Raw genomic sequence first — 27501 nt, forward strand, 5'->3', positions numbered from 1 at the left:
CTTAATATTGATCCATATCCCAGACAGAAATGTAATCTGTGTGAGAAATAATATTGGCCCTTTGGTTTTAAATGGGTCTAACGCACTGTATTTGAGGTCCAATAATAGCAAAAATAATAGAGCTACTCAAAGTTCTAGGTCTGCACTTTCCATGTGGTAGGTGCTAGCTACTGAGCAATTGAGCACTTGAAATGTGGCTAATGTCACTGAGTTGAATTGTTATTCAATTTCATTTAAATTTAAATAGCCATATGTGGCTAGTGGGCTTTCCTGGTGGCTCAGACAGTAAATAATCCTCCTGCAGTGCAGGAGACCTGGGTTTCATCCCTGGGTTGGGAAGATCCCCTGGAGAAGGGAATAGCTACTCACTACAGTAATTTTGCCTGGAAAATTTCAAGGACAGAAGAGCCTGGTGGGCTACAGTGCATGGGATCACAAAGAATTGGACACGACTGAGCCATCTACACATATACAGACACATACATGGCTAGCAGCTACCATATTTGACAGAACATATCTAAGTGTTTTAGTTTTCATTCTCCTGAGATACTATATGACTCATAGATTGAAGTACACTGAAATTATCTTTATACATTGTTTATGTGGGTCTTAGATATCACCTTAAAGTACAGAAGGTCCAGGAAGTTTAATCTGCCTGCAATGCAGGAGACCTGGGTTCCATTCCTAGGTTGGGAAGATTTCCCTGGAGAAGCGAATGGCTACTCACTCCAGTCATCTTGACTGGAGAATTCCAACGACAGAAGAACCTGGCAGGCTACAGCCCATGGGGTCTCAGGCTATATAGTCCATGGGGTGGCAAAGAGTCGGATATGACAGAGCAACTAATGCTTTCATTTTCTTTACCATCTAGAGTGCACAAACATTAACCAAAATATAATCTATAACTTCAAGTTCATCAGTTTTCAAAAACACCCATCATTGGAGCCAGCTTTGGTCTATATTACACTGAGGCTCTTGATGTCGTTTTTGCTAACCTGGTAAACATGAGCAAGCACTTATGTCCTGACTTAGCCATGAGAAAGTATTTATTGAATGCCCCATTATAAAATATCCTGTAGGTCCCCCATAATTATGAAATATAAAGCAGAAGAAGTAAACCCTAGCATTCCACCACCTTAGAATTCTTTACCTGTTATTCTCCTCATGGTGTGTGTAAAGTGGTACTTGCCCCCAGTTTCAGCTTTTTGTTTCCTTTCACCCTTGGACACCATTCTCCTCATCGTCTCTACTTAAATGAAAATATACATAGAACTTTCACAATTGTAGAATGAAGAATTTTCTAAGCCTTACCCATGGATTAAAAAAAAAAAAACACCAAGAAAAAATAAAACTTTCTATGGCAACTAGAAACTTACAACCATGCAAACACATGGCCATAATCAAATTCAAAGACACATAAAAAATCTGACAGAAAAAGGTTAGCATGTGTCAATATTTTTCAGCCAGAGACTACAAGAAACACACCTAGTTGAACACATTGTGTTTCCTACTGATACAGCAAAGGAGGGCACCCAACTGGGAAATCACAGGGCATTTTAGAATGAAATTATAAGAAAGGATGTGTTATTGTGGAATTGGGCTTTGGTTGGATAAAAGAAAGGTTTACTCTAAGTTGAGTATTGCCAGGAAGCATGGTCAGTTACATGACTGGGTGTCCTAATCAGTCTTATCTATAAGGAGGGCAGATTAGAGCAAGGGTAGAGCAGCAGTTGGTAAAGAAGCAGCCGTCACTCATGGTACCCAGGATGGGGGATGTTCATACTGTGTGAGTTGCACTGTATCCTGTGTTCTCCGGGCTTAAACAAAATTATGCATAGTCTTGTCTTGTTTTGTGTGACTTTATTATGGTTTCAGTGTATCCTTGTTTGATATTAGCATTTTATAAAATAGTTTATTCCAAACAGAATTACATGGCCTAGCTGTGAGCACCAGGCTCGCTTCAAATAACACTGAGGTCCTGCTGTGAGTATCACACCTGTTCCCTGGGGTCAGGAGGCTGATTTTTCCTCTTCCTTAAATTCAATATTTTAAAATTCTTACATTGCAAGTGAAAAATAAAGATTACAAGAAAACAGTTTGGAAAAGAAGAAATGCAAATACCAAGTAATTTGTTATTAAAAAATGGGAAAAATGAGAATATGAAAGGAAAAGTGGAAAGAAAATTAAAATTTGTCATCTTGGCAAAGATGAAAAGGAGGTAAAGGGCTAGGAGCTTTAGTGGGTCTCCTTGGGAAAGTCAGGGCAGGACAGGGTAAACAGATTAGGATTGGCTGGTATGAATAACTTCAGCTGGCTTTGGGCTAGAGGTGGTCTTTAGTTGTCTGGTACCTGGCCCTGGGATCGGTGGTGGTGGTGGTGGTTTAGTTGCTGAGTCGTCTCTGACTCTTGCAACACTGGCGGCTGTAGCCTGCCAGGCTCCACTGTCCATAGGATTTCCCAGGCAAGAATCCTGGAGTGGATTGCCATTTCTAGGGATCAAACCTGGGTCTCCTGCGTTGCAGGTGGTCTCTTGCATTGGGGGTGGCCTCCTACATTGCAGGTGGATTCTTTACTGACTTAGCCATCAGGGTAGCCCCAAGGTCACAGAGGCAGAGGAATATTCCTCTTGGGGTCCAAAGGCCAGACAGGGGAGGGAGGGCTCTGGGTTGGTTAGTTTGCATATCAAAGGCTTGCTCCTGGCAGGGGAAAGCAATCTCTCCTCAGTGGGAAAGGTTTTTTTTTTTTAAAAAAAAGTAATTAATTTTTATCTTTCAGCTGGGTCTTCACTGCTGCACGTGGGCTTCCTCTACTTTCAGAGAGCTAGAGGGCTACTCTCCAGTTGCAGAGCACAGGCCTCTCGTTGCCACGGCTTCTCTTGTTGCAGAGTACTCGTTCTGGGCCCAGGGGCTTCAGTAGTTGCAGCACATGGGATCAGGTGCTCTGTGGCATGTGGAATCTTTCTGAATCAGGGATCATAACCCGTGTCCCCTGCATTGGCAGGGTGATTCCTACCCACTGTACCGCCAAGGAAGTCCCTCAACAAAACTTTCTTAAACAACTGAGCTATCAGAGCAAATTTCCCCACATCTTGAGCCCAGGAGTTTAAGTATGGGAAGTTCTTTGGCACCTAGCCTCTGCTCCCATGCCTTGAGAATGCTGGATTACATGAGTCTTGATGAGACCATGTCTTATTACAGAAGCTGAAAACACACTTCCCTAACCTTTTGTTGTTGCTGGGGCACAGGCAGGCATCCTATACTCTATAATCTGGTGCACTTGTGCCAGATTTTGATTTAGGAGTTAGTTACATGAAGAACTAGGGGCGGTTCCATTTACTAATTTCCTAAGCCCATTCCCTCCTCAACTCTTCATCTCATTTCTCTATCCAGGAGAACTATACTCATCAGCTGGGTCTGTGAATCCACCAGATAGCTACTGCCAAACACGCCTCTGGCTCCACTCCGATCTATAATAATTACTTCTTCACCCTCTGCTCCCCACCAGATCATATCCACTCTCCATTCGCTTGGACTCATGCATGTGTTCTGTTTATATGCTGACAATCCCTATGACCCTCTCAAGCCCCACTAACTCTTGCACCTCCTCCCCCTCTCACTGCAGCTCCCAGCTCTGTGGGGGTCACGTGGACCCGCCTACAGAATTTGCAAACAGGCAGGCACATGTATCCCTCTCTCTTTGCACTCCACATGCCCCAGTAATGTTGAACAAATTTCTTGTTTTCTAAAATTAGCCAAATTTGTTTTCTGCTGCTTGTAGGTAAGACTGCTAATTTAATATTAAGCTAAGTATCTATTTGTACTATCTCAAAACACAGTTGACATAAAATTTACTTCAGAACCAAATGATTTCCAAAAACTAACATACACCTGAACCTCACATGGCTTCCCCTCGCCCCTTCCTATTGCGAAAATTATCAGAACATGGCAGATAAAGGAATTCTCACACCGGATATCTCAAATCTCATAGCATATCAAATGTGAAACAGGTATGAATTGCCAAATATTTGCTGTTTCCTCAGCTGCTTAGAAGGATGAAAGGAGGAATTATGGGACAGAAAAGGTGCTTTAGAAATATCAGTATGGATGTTGTCATCAATTACTGTTTGTGGCAGGGGCTGAAATTCTAGGTACAGTCACTCATTCTCATACATTTGTCTCAGGAGCAGATGAAGAACCAAATCAAAGGCAACAGAAGTGATTAATTAATAGCTTACACACATTTTAACAAGTACTTTAAAGACACTCCAACTGAAGAAGGAATTCATAAGGCCAGGACTCCATCTCAGGCCTGTCTGTGCTGATCGTGCTCGGCCACCTCTCCAGTAGACTCCGAACTCTCTGCTTAGTGCCTGTGGGAACAACAATGGGAGGATAAGACCCCCCTCCGGACAGGGGAACCTTGAAGATCATATCCAGGTTACTCATCACCTAAGAGAAAACAGACACTAATCACCCCTGCCTCCGGACACTATCTATCAGAATGTAAGCACAGGCTTATCGGTTATTAACTATTTGGAATGTAACTGCGGGCTTATTGATTATTGACTGTTTGAAGACATAACACGTGAATGATGGGGTTATTGTAGTTGTATTTACCCTTCCTTTGTTCATGTAAGTCTCAAGGGAATTGGGGTGGTGGATTTGGACACGTACACATAGGGTAGGTGGTAGGTTTGGACACGTACACATAGGGTATAAAAGATTTTCACAAATGCTGGACGGGGTCCTTGGCTAAGAGGAGACTCTGCCTTGGGTCCGCCGGTGTAACAAACTGCACTCCACTATCTGCATTGTCCTTCTGAGTGAGTTTGTTTCCCGGAAAGCGTGGCTATAACACAACGATTACCCTTAGAGAAAGAAGATCAACTATTACTGTTTTCATTACAGAGACAAAGCAGTGAGGACGAGACTCCTAACTCTGCCGTAAGGCTCTAGTCATCTGAGAGCTTTCAGAAACCCAGCAGGATGAGCCCGCTGAGGCGGAGAGCTGGGAATGATGAAAAGGAACATAGGCTAAATGAAAAAGCCTGGGGCTGTGCGAAGAGCTCTTCTCTCAGGGTCTCAGTGTAAGTTTGGACCTTCTGCAGTTAAGTCACAGGAAAGGGAAAATTCTCCCAGTGAAGGCAGATGAGAATTCATAGATGATCTCTTGAGTCTGGCATTGGTAAAGGTTACCTTCCCACCATCATGATCCAGAGCAACTCCAATCTGCCGGGGGCAGTAGGACAGGATCTGGAAGGGCTCAGGGCTGGTACATACAGACACCCCAGCTGAGGACAGCTGTAGAGTCCAGAACCCCTCCTCGGGGGTGAAGTTGAGAAATCCCCTTCTCACCACTGACTCTCTTGCCACCCCCACCAGGCAGAATTTTGGCCATATTCCATTTTCCTGAGACCATTCTTCCTCCAACTCCTCATTCTCCAGGGGAATGATACCCACCAGTGATGCCTGTATTTCCACCAAGATCTCTACTGCCGAACACGCCTCTGCTTCCAGCCCTGTATCTCATTGTTTCTTCTTCCTCCTCTGCTTCCCAGCAGATCCTGTCCACTTTCACTTTCCAATACATTTTGCCCCATGTGAAGCCCTTACTGCCCAGCACCCCAGGCTTTGGATCAAATCGCTGACCACACTGGTATTTGTTCATCCACAAGCCAGTGAACATCACTTTTCTCATTTGGAGACTGGGAATTCAGGATGATCCTCACTGTGGGAACAAGGAGACAAACGTGTGGCATCACAAAAGATACCAAATGAGATTTCTCCCATAGGTTGTGGGGCCTTTATGACCATGGTGGGAGACTCCTCAGGGGGCCAGGACAGAGACTGCTTTTGACCTTGTGCTCAGACTATTAGCAACCATATCTAGAAAGTATAAACACAGAAAATTCAAGGCCTCAGGCAGTGTGATGAGACTTGAGAGGGAAACCGATAAGGCCTGGGATCACTATAGCTGGGCAAATCTGGGGAAAGGTTTATGGTTTTGAAATCAGGATAAAGAATTTGGATATATTAGTCACATGAAGACCTTCCTCTTTAAACAGAAGCCCTGACCTGTGAGTAATGGACCTTCACAGGAAAGTTGCAAACTTCAGCCACTATCCCCTCCAGATACTCACTTGTCTTATATTCCAGATCCCTCATCAGTTTTCCTAGAGTAAAAGAACAAAAGGACAATGAGCAATTCTTTCTTGTTTTTTTTTTTTCTTTAGTCACTCTGCTTGGCTTATGGGAAGACCAGGGATTGAACGCAGGCCGATGGCAGTGAAAGCATGGAGTCCTACCCACTGGACCACCAGGAATTCCCAACAATAAGCAATTTTAACACCACAGCTTCTAGGTCAAGTTCTCTTCTGTTGGCTCATATAACTTTAGATGATGACAGGGCACCATGAAAATTCAAGTGAAATAGAGAAAACAATTCAGGAGACACTCAGACCTGTGCGGTCCAAATTGGTTCTTATAAGTATATATACCAACAAGTGCTGAACCCACCTGGTGCTTCATGAAAGAGTACCTTTGGGCATACCTGGAGAAAAAATGGCAACCCACTCGACCATTCTTGCCTGGAGAATCCCAGGGACAGAGGAGCCTGGTGGGCTGCTGTCCATGGGGTCGCATAAAGTTGGACACAACTGAAACAACTTAACGTGCATGCATGCATTGGAGAAGGAAATGGCAACCCACTCCAGTAGTCTTGCCTGGAGAATCCCAGGGATGGGGGGAGCCTGGTGGCTGCTGTCTGTGGGGTCGCACAGAGTCAGACATGACTAAAGCGACTTAGCAGCAGCAGCAGTTGGGCATACCACTTGTTGTTTTACTACGTCCTAAACCACACTGTTTCTCTCCACTCTCAAAGATACCTCTTTGAGATTCATTCTCTTGGTATTCTTTAAATTGTTAAAAAAATTTTCATTGTGGTAAAAATACATGACATTTACCATCTTTACTATTTTTAAATGTAAATTAATGTTCAGTTCAGTTCAGTTCAGTTGCTCAGTCATGTCCGACTCCTTGCAATCCCACAGACTGCAGCACGCCAGGCTTCCCTGTCCATCACCAATTCCCGGAATTGCTCAAACTCATGGCCATTGAGTTGGTGATGACATCAAGCCATCTCATCCTCTCTCATCCCCTTTTCCTCCTGCCTTCAATCTTTCCCAGCATCAGAGTCTTTTCCAATGAGTCAGTTAATCATTAGTCATTAATGTTAGGTATTTTTAAATAACTATGCAATTGATTTCCAGAGCTTTTTCATTTTTAAAAACTGAAACTCTATACCCATTAAACAGCAGCTCCTCATTTCCCGCTCCTCTCAAACCCTGGCAACCACTAATCCACTTTCTATTCCTATGGATTTGAATACTTTAGAGACCTCATATACATGGAATCATATATTACTTGTCTCTTTGTGACTGGCTTATTTCACTTACCCTATTGTCCTCAAGGTTCATCCATGATATAGTACGTGGCACAATTTCCTTCCTTTTTTAGGTTGGATAGTATTCCATTGTCTGCATATGCCACATTCTGTTTCTCCATTCATCCATCGATGGGTGTTTGGGTTGTTCCTACATCCCATCTGTGGTGAATAATGCTGCTATGAACATGAGAGTGCAAAGATCTCTTTGAGATTCTGCTTTTAATTCTTTGGAGAGTGGGAATGCTACCATATGGTAATTATATTTTTAATTTTTTGAGGAAATGCCACACTCATACCCTCAATGTTTTGAGATACTCTCCCAAAGTTCTTTTTACCTCACTGTTAGATATGAAATACCTTTTTACCATCTGGAGACCTCTGACTGTGACTCTATTTCAGTCTAGGTTCCGTTCTTAGACTGTCATGTGGTTTGGATTTAGATTCCCTCCCCAGCGTCCCTGCCTGGTGTGAATGACACACACAGGAGCAAGGAGCTCTGAGAAGTCACAGCCATGCTCAGAACCTAAGGACACATTATAGAGAAAGAAAGAAGGTTTCTAGTTTGAGAATCCCCTCCTTTGTGATTGAATTCTCTGAGTCCTTTCTCTGAAGAAAGAAGTATATCTGAAAGTTCTCTGTCCAGTTTTTGATTGCAAGACTGATTGGCTTTTCAACCCAGAACTTCTTCCGGGGTACCTGGAGATAATGACGTCACAGTGAGGACTCCTGAGAGAAAGGTATGATTTCCCACCATCACCACCTGCACATGCCCACGAGCACTAATAGACCAAAGACGCAGAGAGGAAAAGATGGCTTTCCATGTGGTCGGTTTCAAGGTCAGAGTCAAAGAGTAGAATACAGAGTTCTGAAGAAAGAGTCATGATCCAAGGATTCTCTACCCACCAATGTGTCATTTATGGACAGTATTCAAAAAGAAAGTAAGCCATTTTCCTCCTTTGAAAGCCTTTGAAACATGCTACTGATACTACAAGCTCTAAAGAAATTACCTGAGGATATGAACTAGACAAACTAAAATTAAGCTTTAAATATACATTTTTAAAAGCATTAAATTTAAAATAAAGGTATAGCTGGGCAGATATATAAACTAAATCCAAAATGAAAAAAGTCTGAGATTTTGATCTTATTATCAAACAGGATTAGATTCAAGGCAAAAAAAATTGTTAATGAAACAGAGGCTATTTTATGGTACTAAAGATTATAATCATCAATTAAGATGGAACTCACCTTAAGGATCATACAGGGATAAAACATCAAAATATAAAAAGCATATGCGTGCATGCAAAGTCGCTTCAGTCCTGTTACTCTTTGCCACCCTATCAACGGTAGGATGCCAGGCTCTTCTGTCCGTGGGATTCTCCAAGCAAGAATATTGGAGTGGGTTCACATGTCCTCCTCCACGGAGGAGGACTCTTCCTGACCCAGGGATCAACCCTTCGTCTCTATGTCTTCTACATTGCCAGGTGTGTTCTTTACCTCTAGTGCCACCTGGAACCACCTAATATAGTTTATATAGTTTCCTTTTAGCAATGAATTCTTGCCCATAGTGTATTCTCACTATGAGAATACAGGAAAAATGGGCAAAAACTCATTGCTAAAAGGAAACTTTGGGTGACTTTTTTCTAGGCCATAACATATCAAAAAGTCAAAAAATCAGCATCAATACAAAATACCTAAATAAGGTAATTACTAAGGAAAAGCTCATGGATATATATCAAATTCTATTCCAAGGACAGAGAGAATGTAGCTGCTTTTTAAAAATTTTTTTAATTTTTAAATTTTATTTAAATTTTTTTTGTAGCTTCTTTTTGAATGTTTGAAACTGTCCAGAAATTCACAACATACAACAAAAAAAGCCTCAATAAAGTCCAAAATAGTGAATTGGCGGCAAACTCATCTAATCACAAGACTTAAAAACTGTGAAACATGGAAGTATTAGAAACTGCCCCCTTCCCCCAACCAGCGCCACTGACAGAAGAAGAAGAAGGTGAGGAGAGTCTCTGAAGAGGCTCTTACCTGGAGGAGAAGGTCACACAGAGTCTCCCCTCCTTGTCCTGGTCCTGGCTTACCTGTGCTGGATCCCGTCACCTGCTGCCTTCAGGACCGTCCTGGCATCGGGCTGGTTACAGACAAACCGTCAGTTCTGGGGTGTTGGTCTCTGGAGTCGAAGCTGCTCAGCACGGTCTTGCCTCAGCCCTCCCTGCTTTGTCACCACCGACCCTCCAGAGCATGTCTGACCCCCACACACCAGCCCTGAGGCGATGGGGTCACAGTAAGTTTTGGACCACGTGGGCCAAGGTCCTCTCTCCACCCTTCAGCTCACTTCCCACACAAGGACAACAGAGATTAGCAGGGGTCCAGGGAAGTCACGGACTGGCACTGCCCCTCATCAGGGTGAGAGGTTTAGGTCACCAGAGCACAGACCCCAGTTTTCTTCATGTCCCCAGCAGGGGGCGCCGCTCCTGACACACAGTAGGTTCTCCATCAGTTCCCTCCCTCCTGGAAGCTGTTTCCCAACAACTAACTATAAACTATGTTGCATTTACAGGTCATTCCGCCCCACTGTGATTCCCTTGGTGTGTCACTCACTGAGACCCAGTACACAGCCTGACATCTAGTAACCACATAACAAATGATTAGCAAATCAGTGTGGGGTTTCTTCAACTGACTCATACATGCATAAAGTCTAAAAAGTTCATATGACATAAAGGATTACAGTGAAAAGTAAATTTCCTCCTCCATCCCATCCAAAATTTTTCCACATTCCCTCCCTGGACAAGATAAGTGTTACAATTTAGATAGTCTTCTAGAGAGAGACTCCATTTGATAAGGTGGTATTTCCCACACATTCTATCTACAACTTTCTTATCAATTAGCAATATATTCTGAGATTATTCTATTTTTAAAATAGAAATCTAGTTCAGTTTAAGATACTGATAATAATGATTCCCCACTGCTGATTCTAAACTTAAGTATAGGAGAAATCCTCTGTCTTCCATAGTAATAGAATTTTTTTCTAGATAAAGTCACCCAGATGTAAAATATACTCATTCTCCAATGTTTCTGAGGCTACTTGTCCTCGTGGTTAATTTCTGGCCAATATGATGAAGCACATGTAAAGTTTTGAATTTTGATCTTCAAGGGAAGAAACTTTTCCTCCTTCCCTGCTTTCCCTGGTTGCTCCCAAACCATGAATGTGGTCTCAGGTTCCTCAGGTGATGCCAACAAGAGCAACGTCCCAGGGAGAGCAGAAAGGACAGGTCACGGGGACCTGGATGCCTGGACAACCTCGTGCCGCAGGGCCGCCCTAAGGTTAAGGTGTTAGTTGCTCAGTCGTGTCTGACTCTGCGACCCCATGGACTGTAGCCTTCCAGTCTCCTCTGTCCTTGGGATTCTCCAGGCAAGAATACTGGAGTGGGTTTCCATGTCCTTCTCCAGGGGATCGAACCCAAGTTTCCTGCATTGAGGGGTGGACTCTCTACCATCTGAGCCACCAGGGAAGCCCAAGCAGCCCTGGAACTCCCTGTCTCACTGTCCTGGGAGACACACACCAGCTTCCTTCCTGTGAGACCAGTGTTACTTGGGTTCGGCTACACAGTGAGTTAATACATATCTGGAGAACAGGATTCCCAGGAGTGTGTGCTCGTGATGGTCTGTTCTGAGATGAGCAGAGATGTAATTACAGTGTCACCCTTGGCTCCTGGGACATTACTGTGAGCTGGAGGAAGGGAGAGCTGGGCTGGCGGTGGGGGGGGGGGCAGCACAGGGAGATGGGAGATGTCACCCTCCTCATCTTCCCAGCCATGGATGTGACCGGGAGGGTTGGTCACCAGGTATCTGTGTGGCGGGGTTTGTCTCTTCACTTTCCTTCCTGTCCTCTTTACTGACAGTTTCCTTCACATTCCAGACAGGATGAGAATCTGCTGGTGGTCTCTTCCTCCTTGTCCTCCTGTCTGAGGGCAGGGCCTGGGGAGGCTGAGACCTAGAGGAGGAACTTCTCAGGAAGAGAAGGAATGCAGGTCACTTATCCTCCTTCTGGAATCTCTGCTTCCCCAGCCTGGCCTGCACAGCCAGTTCTGAGACAGCTGAATCCCCAGCATAAATGACGCATATGGGGGAAAGAAAATAACGTGCATCCATGGGTCCCTCATATCTTTTTTCCCTGTGATCCCAAAATGTACATTGATTAATCTCCTAATTGTTACCAGAGAGTCACTAGTCCAGCTGATGTTCCAAAAGTAAGTATTATACAGGGGCATGGCTACCAGAGGAGGGAACACTGGGGTCACCTTAGATCTGCCAACCACAGGATGATTTTGGGATCATCTGACCACGTGGCTTCTCAGAGAACTAAGGGTAGGAATGCAGAGACTTAAATAAGTAGAGAGTTCAAGTCCAAGGTTTTGAGACTCACTCCACAGGTATCCAGATCCTGTCCACAACAAAATTACGTCCACAAACACTAGTGTAGTCTTCCAGGTTATTTGGAATTACAAGAGAGAACTTTATAGGTAGAAACATAAAGGTAGGAAACGAAAAGAAAGTAGCCAGGTTGAGAGTTACAGTTGTCTCATTATCACTGGCAACTATCGTCCCAGTTTCTGCAAGAACCACAGTGGAGAATTAACTGCTATATGATGTGATCACCACGGTTGCATCCTTTAAGTTTTTGAGGATGACATTAACTTCTTTCATCATCCCCAGGACACAATATTGCTATTAATACGCTGTCTTGGTTGAGCTTTGAAGGCTTTTTCAGGGTCTTCCACTAAACCTTTCTTACTAAAAGGTTTTTTACTCCATGCACACACCCACACAAAAATCAACATGCTGGTTCTTGCCAACTCTAAATATGTCTATAGCCATGACTCTAGGTGGAGAAATTGCCACCAAGAGAATGGATAGATACAGAGAAGCTGTGAGATATATATTGCCCTAAGACACGATGCACATTATTTTCTGTTCCCCATATGCCTCACTTGTACTGGGGATTCGTGATTGCAGGCAGGTATCAGGGTCAAATCTGACTTGTATCCACAGACCTAGAAGGATCTAGATTTTCCCTTTCATCAGTGAGTGAAATAAGAACAATGGCCATTGGCTCCCACGTGGAATGATGTGGGGAATTACTGTTGACCACAACTGCTCCGTATTGCAGGATATGTCCTCAGGGTACTTAGGTTGTCTTCAGGAAGTGAGTTCTGGGTGTGAGAATTGGCTCAGGTCTGGAAACTAGATAAAGGATGGTAACTTTCTATTAGGCAGCTGACCTCAGCCTTCAACTTATTCATTTTTGATGTATTAATATAATACTAAGCCACACTCTTGTTGCCTGTCCATCTACCTTGCCTCTAGAAACATCACGATCTATTAACCATTTCCATAAACCCCTTACATTTAGAATATCCTGCTTCCATCCTGACATTGTTGGTTAATTCAAAAACTTGGTCCTTGTTTCTGTCTTGCTGTCACCTCTTCCCCTGCTTTCTGGGATCCTGTTATCCCCGCTGCTGCTGTAGTGTTATCTCCTAGATCAGCTCTGCCTACACAGGACAGCGAGGTTAATATGGCTCACTTGTTCATTCCCTATTGCCTGATAAACACTTTCCTTTTGGAAATATTTACCTGGGTTTTTTTTTTTTTTTTTTTTTTTTTTTACCAATTTTGTTTTTATACCAGCATGCCTACTTCTCTGAGTTCTTTCATGACTTTCCGTACAATTGCCATGATGATTTAGGCATCAGTGCTTCATTTAACATGAGCCGTAGCACTTGTTGTGGCAGAGGGGCTTGAAGTGAAGCTCTGAACCATGCTGTGTGGGGCCACCCAAGACGGATGGGTCACTGTGGAGAGTTCTGACAGAACGTGATCACTGGAGGAGGGAACGGCAAACCACCCCAGTATACTTGCCATGAGAACCTCATGAACTGTATTAAAAGACAAAAAGGTATGACAATGAAAGATGAGTCCCCCAAGTTGGAAAGTGTCCAATATACTATCTGGGAAGAGGAGAGAACTACTAATAGCCCCGGAAAGAATGAAATGGCTGGGCCAAAGCGGAAGTGATGCTCAGTTGCGGATGTGTCAGGGGATGAAAATAAAATCTGATGCTACAAAGAACAGTATTGCATAGGAACCTGGAATATCAGGTCTATGAATCAAGATAAATTGGACATGGTCAAGCAGGAGATGGTAAGAATAAACATCAACATCTTAGGAAGCAGTGAACTTAAATGGATGGGAATGGGCAAATTTAATTCAAATGACCATTGTATCTACTACTGTGGGCAAGAATCCCATAGAAGTAATGAGTAGTTCTCATTGTCAACAAAAGAGTCTGAAATGCAGTACTTAGGAGCAACCTCAAAAATGACAGAATGATCTCGGTTCATTTCCAAGGCAAGCCATTCAACTTCATGGTAATCCAAGACTATGCCCCTACTGTTGATGCTGAAGAAGCTTATGTTGATCAGTTCTATAAAGACTTAGAAGACCTCCTAGAACTAACACCAAAAAAAGTGTATTCATCCTTGGGGATTGGAGTGTAAAAGTAGGAAGTCAAGGGTCACCTGGAGTAAGAGGCAGGTTTGGCCTTGGAGTACTAAATGAACCAGGGCAAAGGCTAACTGAATTCTACCAAGAGAATTCACTGGTTATAGCAAACACCTTTCTTGTCAACAACACAAGAGACGACTTTACACATGGACATCCCAAATGGTCAGTACTGAAATCAAATTGATTATGTTCTTTGTAGTTGAAGATGGAGAAGCTGTACACAGTCAGCAAAAACAAGACCTGGAGCTGACTGTGGCTCAGATAATCAGCTTCTTACAGCAAAATTCAGGCTTAAGCCAAAGAAAGTGGGAAAACCACTAGGCCAGTCAGATATGACTTAAATCAAATCCCCTATAAATATGCAGTGGAGGTGATGAATAGACTCAAGGGATTAGATCTAGTAAACAGTGAGCCTGAAGAACTATGGACAGAGGTCTGTGACACTGTACAGGAGCAGTGAACAAAACCATCCCAAGGAAAAAGAAAAGCAAGAAGGCAAATGGTTATCTGAGGATTCTTTACAAATAGTTGAAGAAAGAAGTGAAAAGCAAGGGAAAAAGGGAAAGATGCACCCAAGTAAATGCAGAGTTCCAGAGAATAACAAGGATAGACAAGAAGGCCTTCTTCAATAAAAATGCTTAAAAATAGAGGAAAACAACAGAAGGGGAAAGACTAGAGATCTCTTCAGAAAAGTTGGAAATATCAAGGGAACATTTTTCCCAAAGATGGACACAATAAAAGAGAGAAACAGTTGAGACCTAGTGGAAGCAGAAGAGATAAAAAGAGATGTAAAGAATACATGGAAGAACTGTACAAAAAAGAACTGGATATCCATGATGATGTGGTCAGTCACCCAGAGCCAGACATTCTGGAGTGTGAAGTCAAGCAGGCCTTAGGAAGCACTGCTGTCAATAAAGCTAGTGGATGCAATGGAGTTCCAGGAGAGCCATTCATAACCCTCAAAGATGATGCTCTCAAAGTGTTGCACTCAATATGTCAGTAAATCTGCAAGACCCAGCTGTGGCCACAGGACTGGAAGAGGTTAATTCTTATCCCAGTTCTCAAGAAGGGCAGTTCTAAAGAATGTTCAAACCATCGGACAGTTGCACTCATCTCCCATGCAGATGTTCAGGCTGGATTTAGAAAAGGCAGAGGAACCAGAGGTCAAAGTGCCGTCATCCATTGGATCATTGAGAAAGCAAGAGTATTTCAGATAAACATGTACTTCTGCTTCATTGACAACACTAAAGCCTTTGACTGTGTGGACCACAAGAACCTGTGGAAAATTCTCAAATAGATGGGAATACCAGACCACCTTACTTGCCTCCTGCAAAGCCTGTATGCAGGCCGAAAAGCAACAGTTAGACTGGACATGGAACAACAGACTGATTCCAAATAAGGAAAGAAGTACATCAAGGCTGTATATTGTCTCCCTGCTTATTTAACTTATATGCAGAATACATCATGCAAAATTCCAGGCTGGATGAAGCACAAGCTGGAATCAAGATTGCCAGGAGAAATATCAATAACCTGAGATATGCAGATGACACCACCCTTATGGCAGAAAGCGAAGAGGAACTAAAGAGAATCGTGATAAAGGTGAAAGAATAGTTAAAAAGCTGATTTAAAACTCAACATTCAGAAAACTAAGATCATGGCATCCGGTCCCATCACTTGATGGCAAATAGATGGGGACACAGTGGAAACAGTGACAGACTTTATTTTCTTGGGCTCCAAAATCACTACAGATGGTGAGTGCAGCCATGAAATTAAAAGATGCTAGCTGCTTGGAAGAGAAGCTATGACCAACCTAGACAGCATATTCAAAAGCAGAGACATTACTTTGCCAATAAATGTCTAATGGTTTTTCCAGTAATCACGTTGGGATGTGAAATTTGGACCATAAAGTAGGCTGAGTGCCAACAAATTGATGCTTTCAACTGTGGTGTTGGAGAAGACTCTTGAGAGTCTCTTGGACTGTAAAGAGATCAAATCAGTCAATCCTAAAGGAAATCAACCCTGAATATTCATTGGAAGGACTGATGCTGAAGTTGAAGCTGCAATACTTTGACCACCTGATGCGAAGAGCTGACTCATTGGAAAAGACCCTGATGCTGGAAAACACTGAAGTCAGGGGGAGAAGGGGATGACAGAGGATGAGATGGTTGGATGGATCACTGACTCAATGGATATGAGTTTTCTTAAGCTCCGGGAGATGGTGAAGGACAGGGAAGCCTAGCATGTTGCAGTCCATGGGGTTGCAGAGTCAGACATGACTGAGCAGTGGAACAACAACTCACGCTAGTAAGGTCATGTTTAAAATCTTGCATGCTAGGCCTCAGAATAATGTGAACCAAAACTTCCAGATGTCAAAATTGGGTTTAGAAAAGGTAGAGGAATCAGACATCAAATTGCCAATGTTCCCTGGATCACAGAGAAAACAAGGGAATTTCAGAAAAACATCTACCTCTGTTTCATCGACTACACTAAAGCCTTTGACTGTGGATCATAACAAACTGTGGAAAGCTCTGTTGTCGCCTTGTCATATTCCTTTCTCAATACTGAGCCACTCTGTTGTTCTACACAGTGTTCTAATTCTTGCTTCTTGACCCACAGACAGGTTTCTCAGGGGACAGATAAGGTGGTCTGGTACTCCCATCTCTTTAAGAGCTTTCCACAGAAAGATTTTCTCTTCTTGGGCTCAAAAATCACTGCAAATAGTGACTACATCCATAATATCAGAATACAATTACTTCTTGGCAGGAAAGCCATGACAATCCTAGACAGTGTGTTGAAAAGCAGAGACATCACTCTGCCAACAAAGGTTTGTATAGTCAAAGCTCTGGTCTTCTCAGTGGTCAGGTATGGTTGTGAGAGCTGGACCATAAAGAAGGCAGAGAGCCAGAGGATTGATGCTTTTGAACTGTGGTGCTGCAGAAGACTCCTGAGATTCCCTTGGACAGCAAAGAGATCAGTCAATCTTAAAGGAAGTCAACTCTGAATACTCATTGGAAGGACTGATGCTGAAGCTGAAGCTCCAGTATTTTGGTCACCTTATGTGAACAACCAACTCATTGAAGAAGTCCCTTATGTTGGGAAAGATTGAGGGCAGAAGGAGAAGAGGGCTTCAGAGGACTGAATGGCATCACTGATGCAATGGACTTGAACTTGGGCAAACTCCAGGAGATGGTGAGGGACAAGTAGGCCTGGCATGCTGCAATCCATGGGGTCACAAAGAATCAGACATGACTAAGTGACTGAACAAAAACAACATAGCATTTGTTAGAACAACTTTAAGTGAAAGTCGCTCAGTCGTGTCCGACTCTTTGTGACCCTATGGACTATACAGCCCATGAAATTCTCCAGGCCAGAATACTGGAGTGGGTAGCCATTCCTTTCTCTGGGGGATCTTCCCAACAATACTGAAATATAATTCACCAATTGAAAAGAATCAATTATAGCATATTTACAGAGAGGTGTGACCATTGCCACATTCATTTTTGAAAAGTTTTCATCACCCAGAAGCATTTTTAGAATATTGTTATCCAGGTACCAACTTCCCAGGTGGCTCAGTTGTAAAGAATCTGCCTGCAATGCAGGAGAGTCAGGAGACATGGGTTAGAGCCCTGGGTTGGGAAGATCCCCTGGAGAAAGAAATGGCAACTCACTCCAGTATACTTGCTTGGAAAATTCAATGGACAGAGGAGCCTGGCAGGCTATAGTCCAAGGGGTCCCCAAGAGCTGGACATGAATGAGCAACTGAGCATGCATGCATGCATTGAGGTACCAATTTATTCCTGGACAGTCAGTCCCTATTTCCCTTCAACATTTCCCTCATCTCTAGACAAACACTAAGGTACTTTCTGTCTAAAGGGATTTGCTTATAAATCCTATAAATAAAATCTGACAAGATCTTTTATTCTTGATTTTTTTGCAGAGCAAAATGTATTCAAAGTTCTCCCATGCTAGGCATCCATGTACTAGGCATCTGTACTTCCTTCTTTTCATTTTCAAATAATTTTCCAAGGCAGGTTTGTACCGCTTTTACTAATTCATTCATGAAGGGATGGAGATCTGAGTTATTTCTGCTGTTTGGCTATCATGATTAACGCTGCTGTGAATGTCAGCTATAAACATGGTAGTGGAGACTACCATTTTCATTTCTCCAAGGTAAATACCTAGGAATGGAATTTATGAGTCCTAGAGGAACACTAGGTTCAAACTTGGAGGAACTTCCAGACTGTTTTCCAACACCATTTTATATTCCCAATAGCTGGTTCCATGGTTCCAAACTCTCCACATCCTCTCTGAGGATACGAATCTTGGTTTCTGGATTTTCAAGGAGGGGATGTCACCTATGATCCCCACATGAATAAGCTCTGGGTTACATTTCCTATTACAGCTGATAAACTTGAGATAACCAAAGGGAAGATTTTTCCCAGATTTGTCCAATGCCTTAAGGATAAAAACAACTTCTCCCTCTGAAATATTGCCCACCTTTATATTTCGGTGTAAATATTTATTCTCTTGGTACTATACTTATGGAAGCTTTTTATACTTAATCTATTATTTTTATTTGTTTTCACTGGACAAGTAAGCATTAAAACCAGGCCAACCCTGTTACTAAAAATGGAATCTCCAAGGCTTATTTTTTCAATCCCGCTATATTTCTGGCACTGGGGTAGCTGTCAGAATACAAGTCCATCTAAACCAATGATACTTTATCTCTTCTGTGAGCCAGAGCTGGTTTGTGAAATGCTTGTTATCAGCTCACAGTAAGAAACATACAAACATTGAAAGTGAGCATAAGCAAGTAAACGACCTTATCTTGACCCAGACTGGTAATTGCCAAGAAAAAGATGAGCATTTTTATCATGTCATTGGATCTGCTAAGACTGTTGGATTTTTAGTCCTCATGGACTAGAGATTATAGCTTGGTGTCTAAACTAGTACTTAAAAGACATTTGTGTGGGTCACATGTAAATTGATCAATTTTATAGATACTTTCCCCATAAAAATGCATATACAAAGAAATACAAAAGTTCAGTTCAGTCGCTCAGTCATATCCAACTCTTTGCAACCCCATGGACTGCAGCACAGCAGGCTTCCCTGTCTATCACCAACTCCTGGAGCTTGCTCAAACTCATGTCCATTGAGTTGGTATGGCATCCAACCATCTCATCCTCTGTCGTCCCCTTCTCCTCCTTCCTTCAATCTTGCCTGGCATCAGGGTCTTCTCAAATGAGTCAGTTCATCCCATCAGATGGCCAAAGTATTGGAGTTTCAGCTTCAGATCAGTCCTTCCAGTGAATATTCAGGGTTGATTTCCTTTAGGATGGACTGGTTTTATCTCCTTGCAGTCCAAGGGATTCTCAAGAGTCTTCTTCAACACCACAGTTCAAGAGCATCAGTTCTCTGGTGCTCAGCCTTCTTTATGGTCCAGCTCTCACATCCCTACATGACTACTGGAAAAACCATAGCTTTGACTGGCCAGAACTTTGCTGCTAAAGTAATGTCTCTTCTTTTGAATATGCTGTGTAAGTTGGTCATAGCTTTTCTTCCAAGCAGCAAGCATCTTTCAATTTCATGGATGCCTTCACCATCTGCAGTGATTTTGCAGCCCCCCAAAATAAAGTCTCTCACTGTTTCCATTGTTGCCTCATTTATTTGCCATGAAATGATGGAACTGGATGCCATGATCTTAGTTTTCTGAATGTTGAGTTTTAAGCCCACTTTTTCACTCTTCTCTTTCACTTTCACCAAGAAGCTCCTCAGTTCCTCTTCGCTTTCTGCCATAGGGGTGGTGTCATCTGCACATTTGTGGTTATTGATATTTTTCCTGGCAATCTTGATTCAGCTTGTGCTTCATCCAGCCTAGCATTTCTCATGATGTACTCAGCATATAGGGCTTCCCTGATAGCTCAGTTGGCAAAGAATCTGCCTGCAATGCAATGATACCTGGGTCGGGAAGATCCCCTGGAGAAGGGAAAGTCTACCCACGCCAGTGTTCTGGCCTAGAGAATTCCATGGACAGTCCATGGAGTCACAAGGAGTCAGTCCTCGTCCTTCTGCTCCTGGAACCAATTCTCCCCTCATCTGTCACCTCATCTGTTCTCAAGGCTTTAAACATCATTTATATGGTGTCCCCTTTTCCAGCTATTTCTACAGTCAAGTCATCTCACCTAAACCCTAGATGAGTAAACCCAACTCAGTTGCCACTTTCCTAAACCAAATGCTGATGGTGATGCCTCCTCAAATATGCTCCTTCCAGAGTCCTCTCATTTCCACAGTAGGCGTCCCACATGCTTACTTGCAAATCTCAAATTTTGCGGTCCTCCTTCACCCTTTCTCATAACTCTGATTTAATCTGCTAAGAAATGCTGTAAAATGCATTTTCAGAATAGATCAAGAATCCTCTCACTCTCCATCATCTTCCCTGCTCACATCCCGGACAAGCACCAGCATCCCCACCCTGGACCCTGTGCTGTTTCCTAGAGGCTCCTCTCCGCCTCCCTCGCCCTTCACCTCCTGACTCTGCACAGCAGCCTGACTGATGCTTCTAGAGAGCAGTCACACCAGGTCCTCCTCTCTTCACATCATCCTATAACTCCATAGCTTACTGAGATAAAATCAACACCCTTCTGACATCCTGGAGGCCCACAGGATCTGGCCGGACATGGGGAGTCATTGCAATTCCTTTTCCTTCAGCCACAGCTGCCTCCTGGCTCTCCCTTGAACACAGACACCCTCCTGCCTTCATGCATCTGCACTGGAGTCTCCTCTGCCTGGAGAGAACCTCCCCTAGATGTCTTTGTGGACATTCCTTCATGTTCTTCACATCTTTACTTAAATGTCACCTTTTCAATGAGGTCCACTGTCCACCTAGTAACACAGTCACCTTCCCTTCCCCACACACTTATACCCTGGGTCACCTTCCTCAGAGCACTTACCACCCTGTACGGGAAACACTTTCCTCACTAGGCTGATAGTACATGCTCTGCCCCCTCTCCCTAGAACACACTGCACTTGGTGGACAAGCTTTGTCTGTTGTTAGTTCATTGAGTTCTCCTAGATGCAAAAATAGTGTGTCATGTCTCCATCACACAAGAAATATCAGTTGAATGAATGGTCAGTAAAGTGCTTCCCTGTTTTAGAGATAGTGTCTTTACTAATGTGAGCTCAGGCCACATGCTGTCTCGTGGCAGTTATAGCACAACATCCATTCGCACTGACCTCAATGCTGCCTGCATTTTACTCACAAAGGATGATCTCCCTTCCCCCTCCACACCAATCAGCCTACACACCACACACAAGGCTCTTTGTCTCTTCAGAAAGGAAGAATCTTCGCTTCCAACTCCTATATTCAACCTGCTGTGATTTTATTAGACTCTGCTTTCTAAATCCATGAGTTGAGATGGGAGCCAACAGTAGCCTTAGAAGATGTAAGGGCAGAAGAGGGGGCAGATTGCAGAGAAGAGAGAAGTCCAGCAAGAATTAAGTCAAGATATGAAACGATTGGGTCCCTCCTCTTTGTAAGTTCCAGCATGTGGTTCCTTTAAAAAGATGGAGAAAAGTTGGAAAGAAGAATCCAGCAATATCTCTAAGAGGGCAAGAACTTGATGCCTCTAAAATTTCTCTCTTGACACCGCTGAGATCCTGTGTGCATGCATCCCCTGGACTTGTGGGGATAATCACAGGCAAAGTGATCCCTGCTGCTGTTAGAGATGGGGTCACCCAGAGAAGAATGGGACCAGAACTCTACACATGAAATAGAACAGTCAGTACACCAACAACAATAATAGCAATAACTAAATAAGCAAAATATAAACACATTCAAAAATGACAGGAGGTAATGCACCCTGCCCATGGTGCTGGAGATACAAGGCCCAGGTGACTTCTGAGTCCATGATCACTGGTCCTTGATGGGACAAGGATTTACTGAAGGGACAAGGACAACGGAATAGAGAAGAGGACCCAGTCCAGGAGTGACCATGGGCAGTGCATGCGTGCCCACTGTGCAATGATCACTGACTGGGCACAGGCCCTGTCACACTCAGCTCCTCACATCCTCTACCTGTCCCTCCTGCAACTGACTCAGCAAAGCAAACACATGGATGGATCTGGAAGGTTCTAGGTGTTTCAATTTACTTCCTCTTTCAAACTTTAGGAATCCTCACCTTTAGTATCCAATCCCCCTTCATGTCACCAATTAGAAAAAACATTCATATATACAGATTTTATTTTCAAAAAGGAAATAAGGCATCATTACTCAGTGCATATGAAGCAAAGGCAGGGGTGGAGATGGCCCAGCCCCGTCTCTGCAGGAACAAGACAGTGGATGAGGGAGGAGAACACAGGTCAGGGTGGGGAGGAGGTGCGGGGGGCAGGGGTGGGCAATCTCCCCATCTCCTCATATTACGCTAATATGAGCACAGACATGTTCAGATGCAGCTGCAGAAAGAGGGGTCCGGGGATCTGACATCACAAAGCAGGACCGAGCATCATTCAGTTCCCACAAGGCAGCTGTCTCACACTGTGAGAGAAAAGAATCAGGAACCAGTTCAGGTCAATCATGTAAGGGCTGACATTCTCCACAGTCCCCCACAAGCTCACATGTCCCACTCAAAGATCTCCCCCACCCAATGTGCCTCTGCCCCAATCCTCCTTCCAATCTAGACCCTCTAGGGTCTCACCTGTAGGAACCGTGAGAGACACATCAGAACCCAGGGCACTGTCATTGCCTGGGGGAGAACAAGACCAGGACGTGGTCAGAACCCACAGGAGAGAAACTAGAGAAGGAACTTTGAGGAGGGTGAGCCCCCAGGGCCTCCTGTCTGCACCCTCACAAGGGTCTCAGGAATCACCCCCTCCATTCTTACTTGCAGCCTGGGTGTAGGTCCATCCTTTTTCACCTGTGAGAAGAAAATACCATGTGAGAGGCCAGGGAGAAGACTGAATCATGAGATCCTAGAGGAACCTCTAGTCCTGGACCCCAGAGAACTTTCTGGAACTGTGGTAAAAACTCATGCTAGCATCAGAAACACAGAAAAGGGAGATGTGTAAGGACTGGGCCACCTGCCCTCCTGGAGGTCTGTCTTTAACAAGGACCTCCTTTGACCTTCAAGTCCTAGAAACCTGTTCCCCAACTGGAATTAGGAAGATGAAAAATTTGTCTTTCATTTTCACACATGTTTTTGAAAAGGAAAATGTAAGCATCAGCTCCAGACTCCACATGTTTGTGGACCATACTTTCCAGTAACCATGCAGGTAAACTTCTACCTAGGCTTGAAACCCCCAGTGAGACAAGAAAACTCAGATCCCTCCCTCCCTTCCCTACCTGAATGTTTCTTCCTCCAGATCACAGCTCCATCCACCACAGCCACAAGGAGAACCAGACCAACAATGATGCCCATATGGTGAGGCAGGAGGTCTGAGGAGGTTCTGTGGAGGAAAAGGAAGGGGCCCTGTCCTCAGCTTGAGTCCTGACATTGCTGAACTGAGTCCTGGAGGACTCCTGCTTTATCTGAGAGGAAGCTCCAGCCCCATGGCCCTCCTTAGTCCATCTCAGGGTGAGGGGCTCCTGAAGCCCCTCATGCTGCACACGGCACGTGTATCTCTGCTCCTCTCCAGAAGGCACCACCAGGGCTGCCCACTTCTGGAAGGCTCCATCCCCTGAAGGCCTGGTCTCCACAAGCTCCACGTCCTGGGTCTGGTCCTCCCCATCACGCTGCCAGGTCAGTGAGATCTCCTCAGGGTAGAAGCCCAGGGCCCAGCACCTCAGGGTGACCTCATGGTCAGAGATGGGGTGACGGGTCACATGTGCCTTTGGAGGGTCTGAGGAAGAATCAGAAAATTCAGTGTGTGTGTTACCTTCATGGCTCACTGAAGCAGCATCATGTGACCATCCTGAGAAAGGACAGAACAGTGATTTTTTTCCCCCCAGCTTTACTGAGGTATACTTAACAAAAACTGTTCCCATTTAAAGTGTACTACATGTTGCTTTGATATATATGTACACTGTGAAGGTAATTAATGTATTCATCAACTTACCTTATGTGTGTGTCTGTTTGACAGGGGTGATGAGAATGATTAAGATCAATTTTAAAGTATATAACACAGGATTATTATTAACTATAGTCAGCAGGCTATATATCAGATCCCCAGATGTATTATGAACTTTTTTACCCTCTGAGCTATGGAACATTCAAGACCATGGTGTTGAAAAAAGCAGCACAAGAGCTAGATAACAGCCTCAAATGAGAGATCAGGGATGATCTATATTAGTCCTTGGAAATTTCTAGAATGAAAGACTAAGATAGGAGCTCTAGAATGTGAGGGAGAGAATACAGACTAAAGGTCCTGATTCTGGTGGAGGCTGAATGACTCAGAAAAGCTGGAGTCAGGCTTCCTTAGATGCTCTCAGGGTGAGAACAGGCCTTGAGAGAGAAAGTCATGGATCACAAGATGGTGCCCAGGGTCAAAGGGCACCGATGATCAGCTATTTCAGGGATGATTTCCTGCTTCTTCCTCAAAGACACTGGATTCTTTAAATGTCCTTCAAAGAAGTGGGGCCACTGATGACTGTCTTGTACAGAATATGAATACCCGGGCGGATTTCCTCCCTCTCCTGACAAGAACCTGGGGCGCTGTTTCCACAGAGACCCCATTTTCCTCTGCTGGTGGGAAGCCAGCTCCAGCCCGAGGGGAGATCAGGGAGGCCCCGCGCCCCTTGTACCTGCGCGCAGCAGCGTGTCCTTCCCGTTCTCCAGGTATCTGAGGAGCCACTCCACGCACTCGCCCTCCAGGTAGTACCTCAAAGGCTCCTCATAACCTGCCGCCTCCCACTTGCGCTTGGTGATCTGAGCCGCCGTGTCCGCCGCGGTCCAGGAGCGCAGGTCCTCGTGCAGGGCGATGTAATCTCTTCCGTCGTAGGCGAACTGGTCATACCCGCGGAGGAGGCGCCCGTCCGGCCCCACGTCGCAGCCGGACATTCGCTGGAAGGTGTGAGACCCTGACCCGCCCCGACCACCCGCAGGATTAAACCAAACTGAAAATGAAACCGGGTCAAATCCCCGCGAGTTCCTCCCGGGTCGGGGTGCCGGGCGTGTTCTGCAATGTTGGGGTGACCCTCGAACCCGCAGACTCGGGGCGATACCGGCCGGTCCCCGGGGATGGGGGTCGTGACCTGGACCCGGGCCCGCGTCGCTCACCGGCCTCGCTCTGGCTGTAGTAGCCGCGCAGGGTGTTCAGGCCCACTCGGTAAGTCTGTGCGGCGTCCTTGTAGATTCTCGTGTTTCGATCCCAATACTCGGGCCCCTCCTGCTCCACCCACGGCGCCCGCGGTTCTTCCCTCGGATTCGGGGCGTCGCTGTCGAACCGCACGAACTGCGTGTCGTCCACGTAGCCGACCGCGATGAAGCGGGGCTCCCCGAGGCCGGGCCGGGACACGGCGGTGCTGAAATACCTCAAGGAGTGGGAGCCTGGGGGCGGGGAGGGGTGAGACCCGACCCAACCCTCCTCAAGGCCCGGGTCCCGCGTCCGAGGTGACGGGGCCGGGAGGGCGGAGGGGGCGTAGGGCCAGTGAGAAGGAAGAGGTCGAAGACCGGCCCGAACTCCGGAGGCGGAAGAAAAGAAGGGTCGGGATGCAAGGGAGGGATAGGCCGGGACCCGGGGAGGGGGCGGGTCTGGGCAGGGGAGTCGGGGTCGCTCGTTCCCTGGGGTCCTGCCCCCCAGAGTCCCGGGCGGTCCCCTCGCCTCTCCCCGCAGAGGTCGTTCCCTCCCGACCCCGCACTCACCAGCCCGGGTCTCGGTCGCGACCAGGGCCCACGAGATCAGCAGGAGGAGGGTTCGCTGCCCAATGACGCGCATAGTCTGGGTCTGGGGAGAAGCAGATTCCGGGCGGGTCGGTGGAGACTTCATAACCGGGATTCGCGGAGACGCTGATTTGTTTTTCTAGAAAGGGAACACCCAGTGGCAATGAGAACTGGAACCGCTTCAGGAGTGTCCAAGCAGGAGGGCTAAACACAGGTTGTGAGAGAGAAAGTGAAACGCGGGGAGATGGGGAGTCCCCAACATGGAGCGTCCCAGCCCCAGACACCGCCCTTGACCCTGAGATCCTGAGCGGGCTCGCCCTCTGGTGACATGGGACTTTGCCCTGATCCCTCCCCTCCTGCTAGGTAGGATGTTCAAACTACCGCACAATTGCACTCATCTCACACGCTAGCAAAGTAATGCTCAAAATTCTCCAAACCAGGCTTCAACAGTACGTGAACCGTGCACTTTCAGATATTCAAGCTGGATTTAGACAGCCAGGGGAGCCAGAGATCAAATTACCAGCATCCTCTGGATCATCGAAAAAGGAAGAGAGTTCCAGAAAAACATCTACTTCTGCTTTATTGACTACATCAAAGCCTTTGATCATGTGAATTACAAAAAACTGTGGAAAATTCTTCAAGAGATGGGAATACGGGACAGCCTGACCCGCCTCCTGAGAAATCTGTGTGCAGGTCAAGAAGCAACAGTTAGAACAGGACATGAAACAACAGACTGGTTCCAAATTGGGAAAGGAGTGGGTCAAGGCTGTTTATTGTACCTTGCTTATTTAATTTATATGCAGAGTACATTATGGCAAATAGTGGGCTGGATGAAGCACAAGCTGGAATCAAGATTGCCAGGAGAAATTTCAATAACCTCAGATATGCAGATGACACCACCCTTATGGCAGAAAGTGAAGAACTAAAGAGCCTCTTGATGAAAGTGAAAGAGGAGAGTGGAAAAGTTGGCTTAAAAACTCAACATTCAGAAAACTAAGATCATGGCATCCCATCCCATCACATCATGACAAATAGATGGGGAAACATGAAAACAGTGAGAGACTTTATTTTTGGGGATTCCAAAATCACTGCAGATGATGACTGCTGCCATGAAATAAAAAGATGCTTGCTTTTTGGAAGAAAATCTATGACCAACCCAGATAGCACATTGAAAAGAAACATTGCTTTGCTAACAAAGGTACATCTAGTCAAAGCTATGGTTTTTCCAATAGTCATGTGTGGATGTGAGTTGGACTACGAAGAAAGTTGAGTGCTGAAGAATTGATGCTTTTGAAGTGTGGTGTTGAAAAAGACTCTTGAGAGTCCCTTGGACTGCAAGGAGAACAAACCAGTCAATCTTAAAGGAAATCAGTCTTGAATATTCATTGGAAGGACTGATGCTGAAGCTCCAATCTTTGGCCACCTGATGTGAAGAAATGATTTATTAGCAAAAACCCTGGGCAAGATTGAAGGCAGGAGGAGTAGGGGATGACAGAGGATGAGATAGTTGGAGGGCATCACCAACTCGGTGGACATAAATTTGAGCAAGTTTCAGGAGATGGTGATGGACAGGGAAGCCTGGTGTGCTGCAGTCCATGGGGTCACAGAGAGTCGGACACGACTGAGTGACTGAACTGAACTGAACTCCCCTCGTGCACTGAGAACTCTTTGT

At 45.0% G+C, this 27501-nt stretch overlaps 2 protein-coding genes across 4 annotated transcripts in view; both read right to left on the reverse strand.

Annotated features, from left to right (window-relative positions):
* Positions 1-27501, reverse strand: part of LOC122429686 (BOLA class I histocompatibility antigen, alpha chain BL3-7-like) — a 199148-nt gene that overhangs the window by 105018 nt on the left and 66629 nt on the right. The window contains exon 8 of one of the 3 annotated variants that reach the window (XM_043450247.1): positions 22530-22549. The exons of the other annotated variants lie outside the window; for them this stretch is intronic. Within the exon in view, the coding sequence (XP_043306182.1) occupies positions 22545-22549 (5 nt within the window). The 3' untranslated portion in view covers positions 22530-22544. Of the gene's footprint in view, positions 1-22529; positions 22550-27501 lie in introns of those variants that run through there. 3 annotated transcript variants of the gene reach the window in all.
* On the reverse strand, positions 22171-25935 carry LOC122429691 (BOLA class I histocompatibility antigen, alpha chain BL3-7-like). Its single transcript, XM_043450254.1, is given in 9 exon segments — positions 22171-22549; positions 22710-22757; positions 22896-22928; positions 23354-23429; positions 23432-23457; positions 23566-23850; positions 24752-25027; positions 25227-25496; positions 25812-25935. Coding segments are annotated over 9 exon segments (1143 nt in total). The 3' UTR covers positions 22171-22544.

The sequence above is a fragment of the Cervus canadensis genome, chromosome 28, assembly GCF_019320065.1.
Source record: "Cervus canadensis isolate Bull #8, Minnesota chromosome 28, ASM1932006v1, whole genome shotgun sequence".
NCBI lineage: Eukaryota > Metazoa > Chordata > Mammalia > Artiodactyla > Cervidae > Cervus > Cervus canadensis.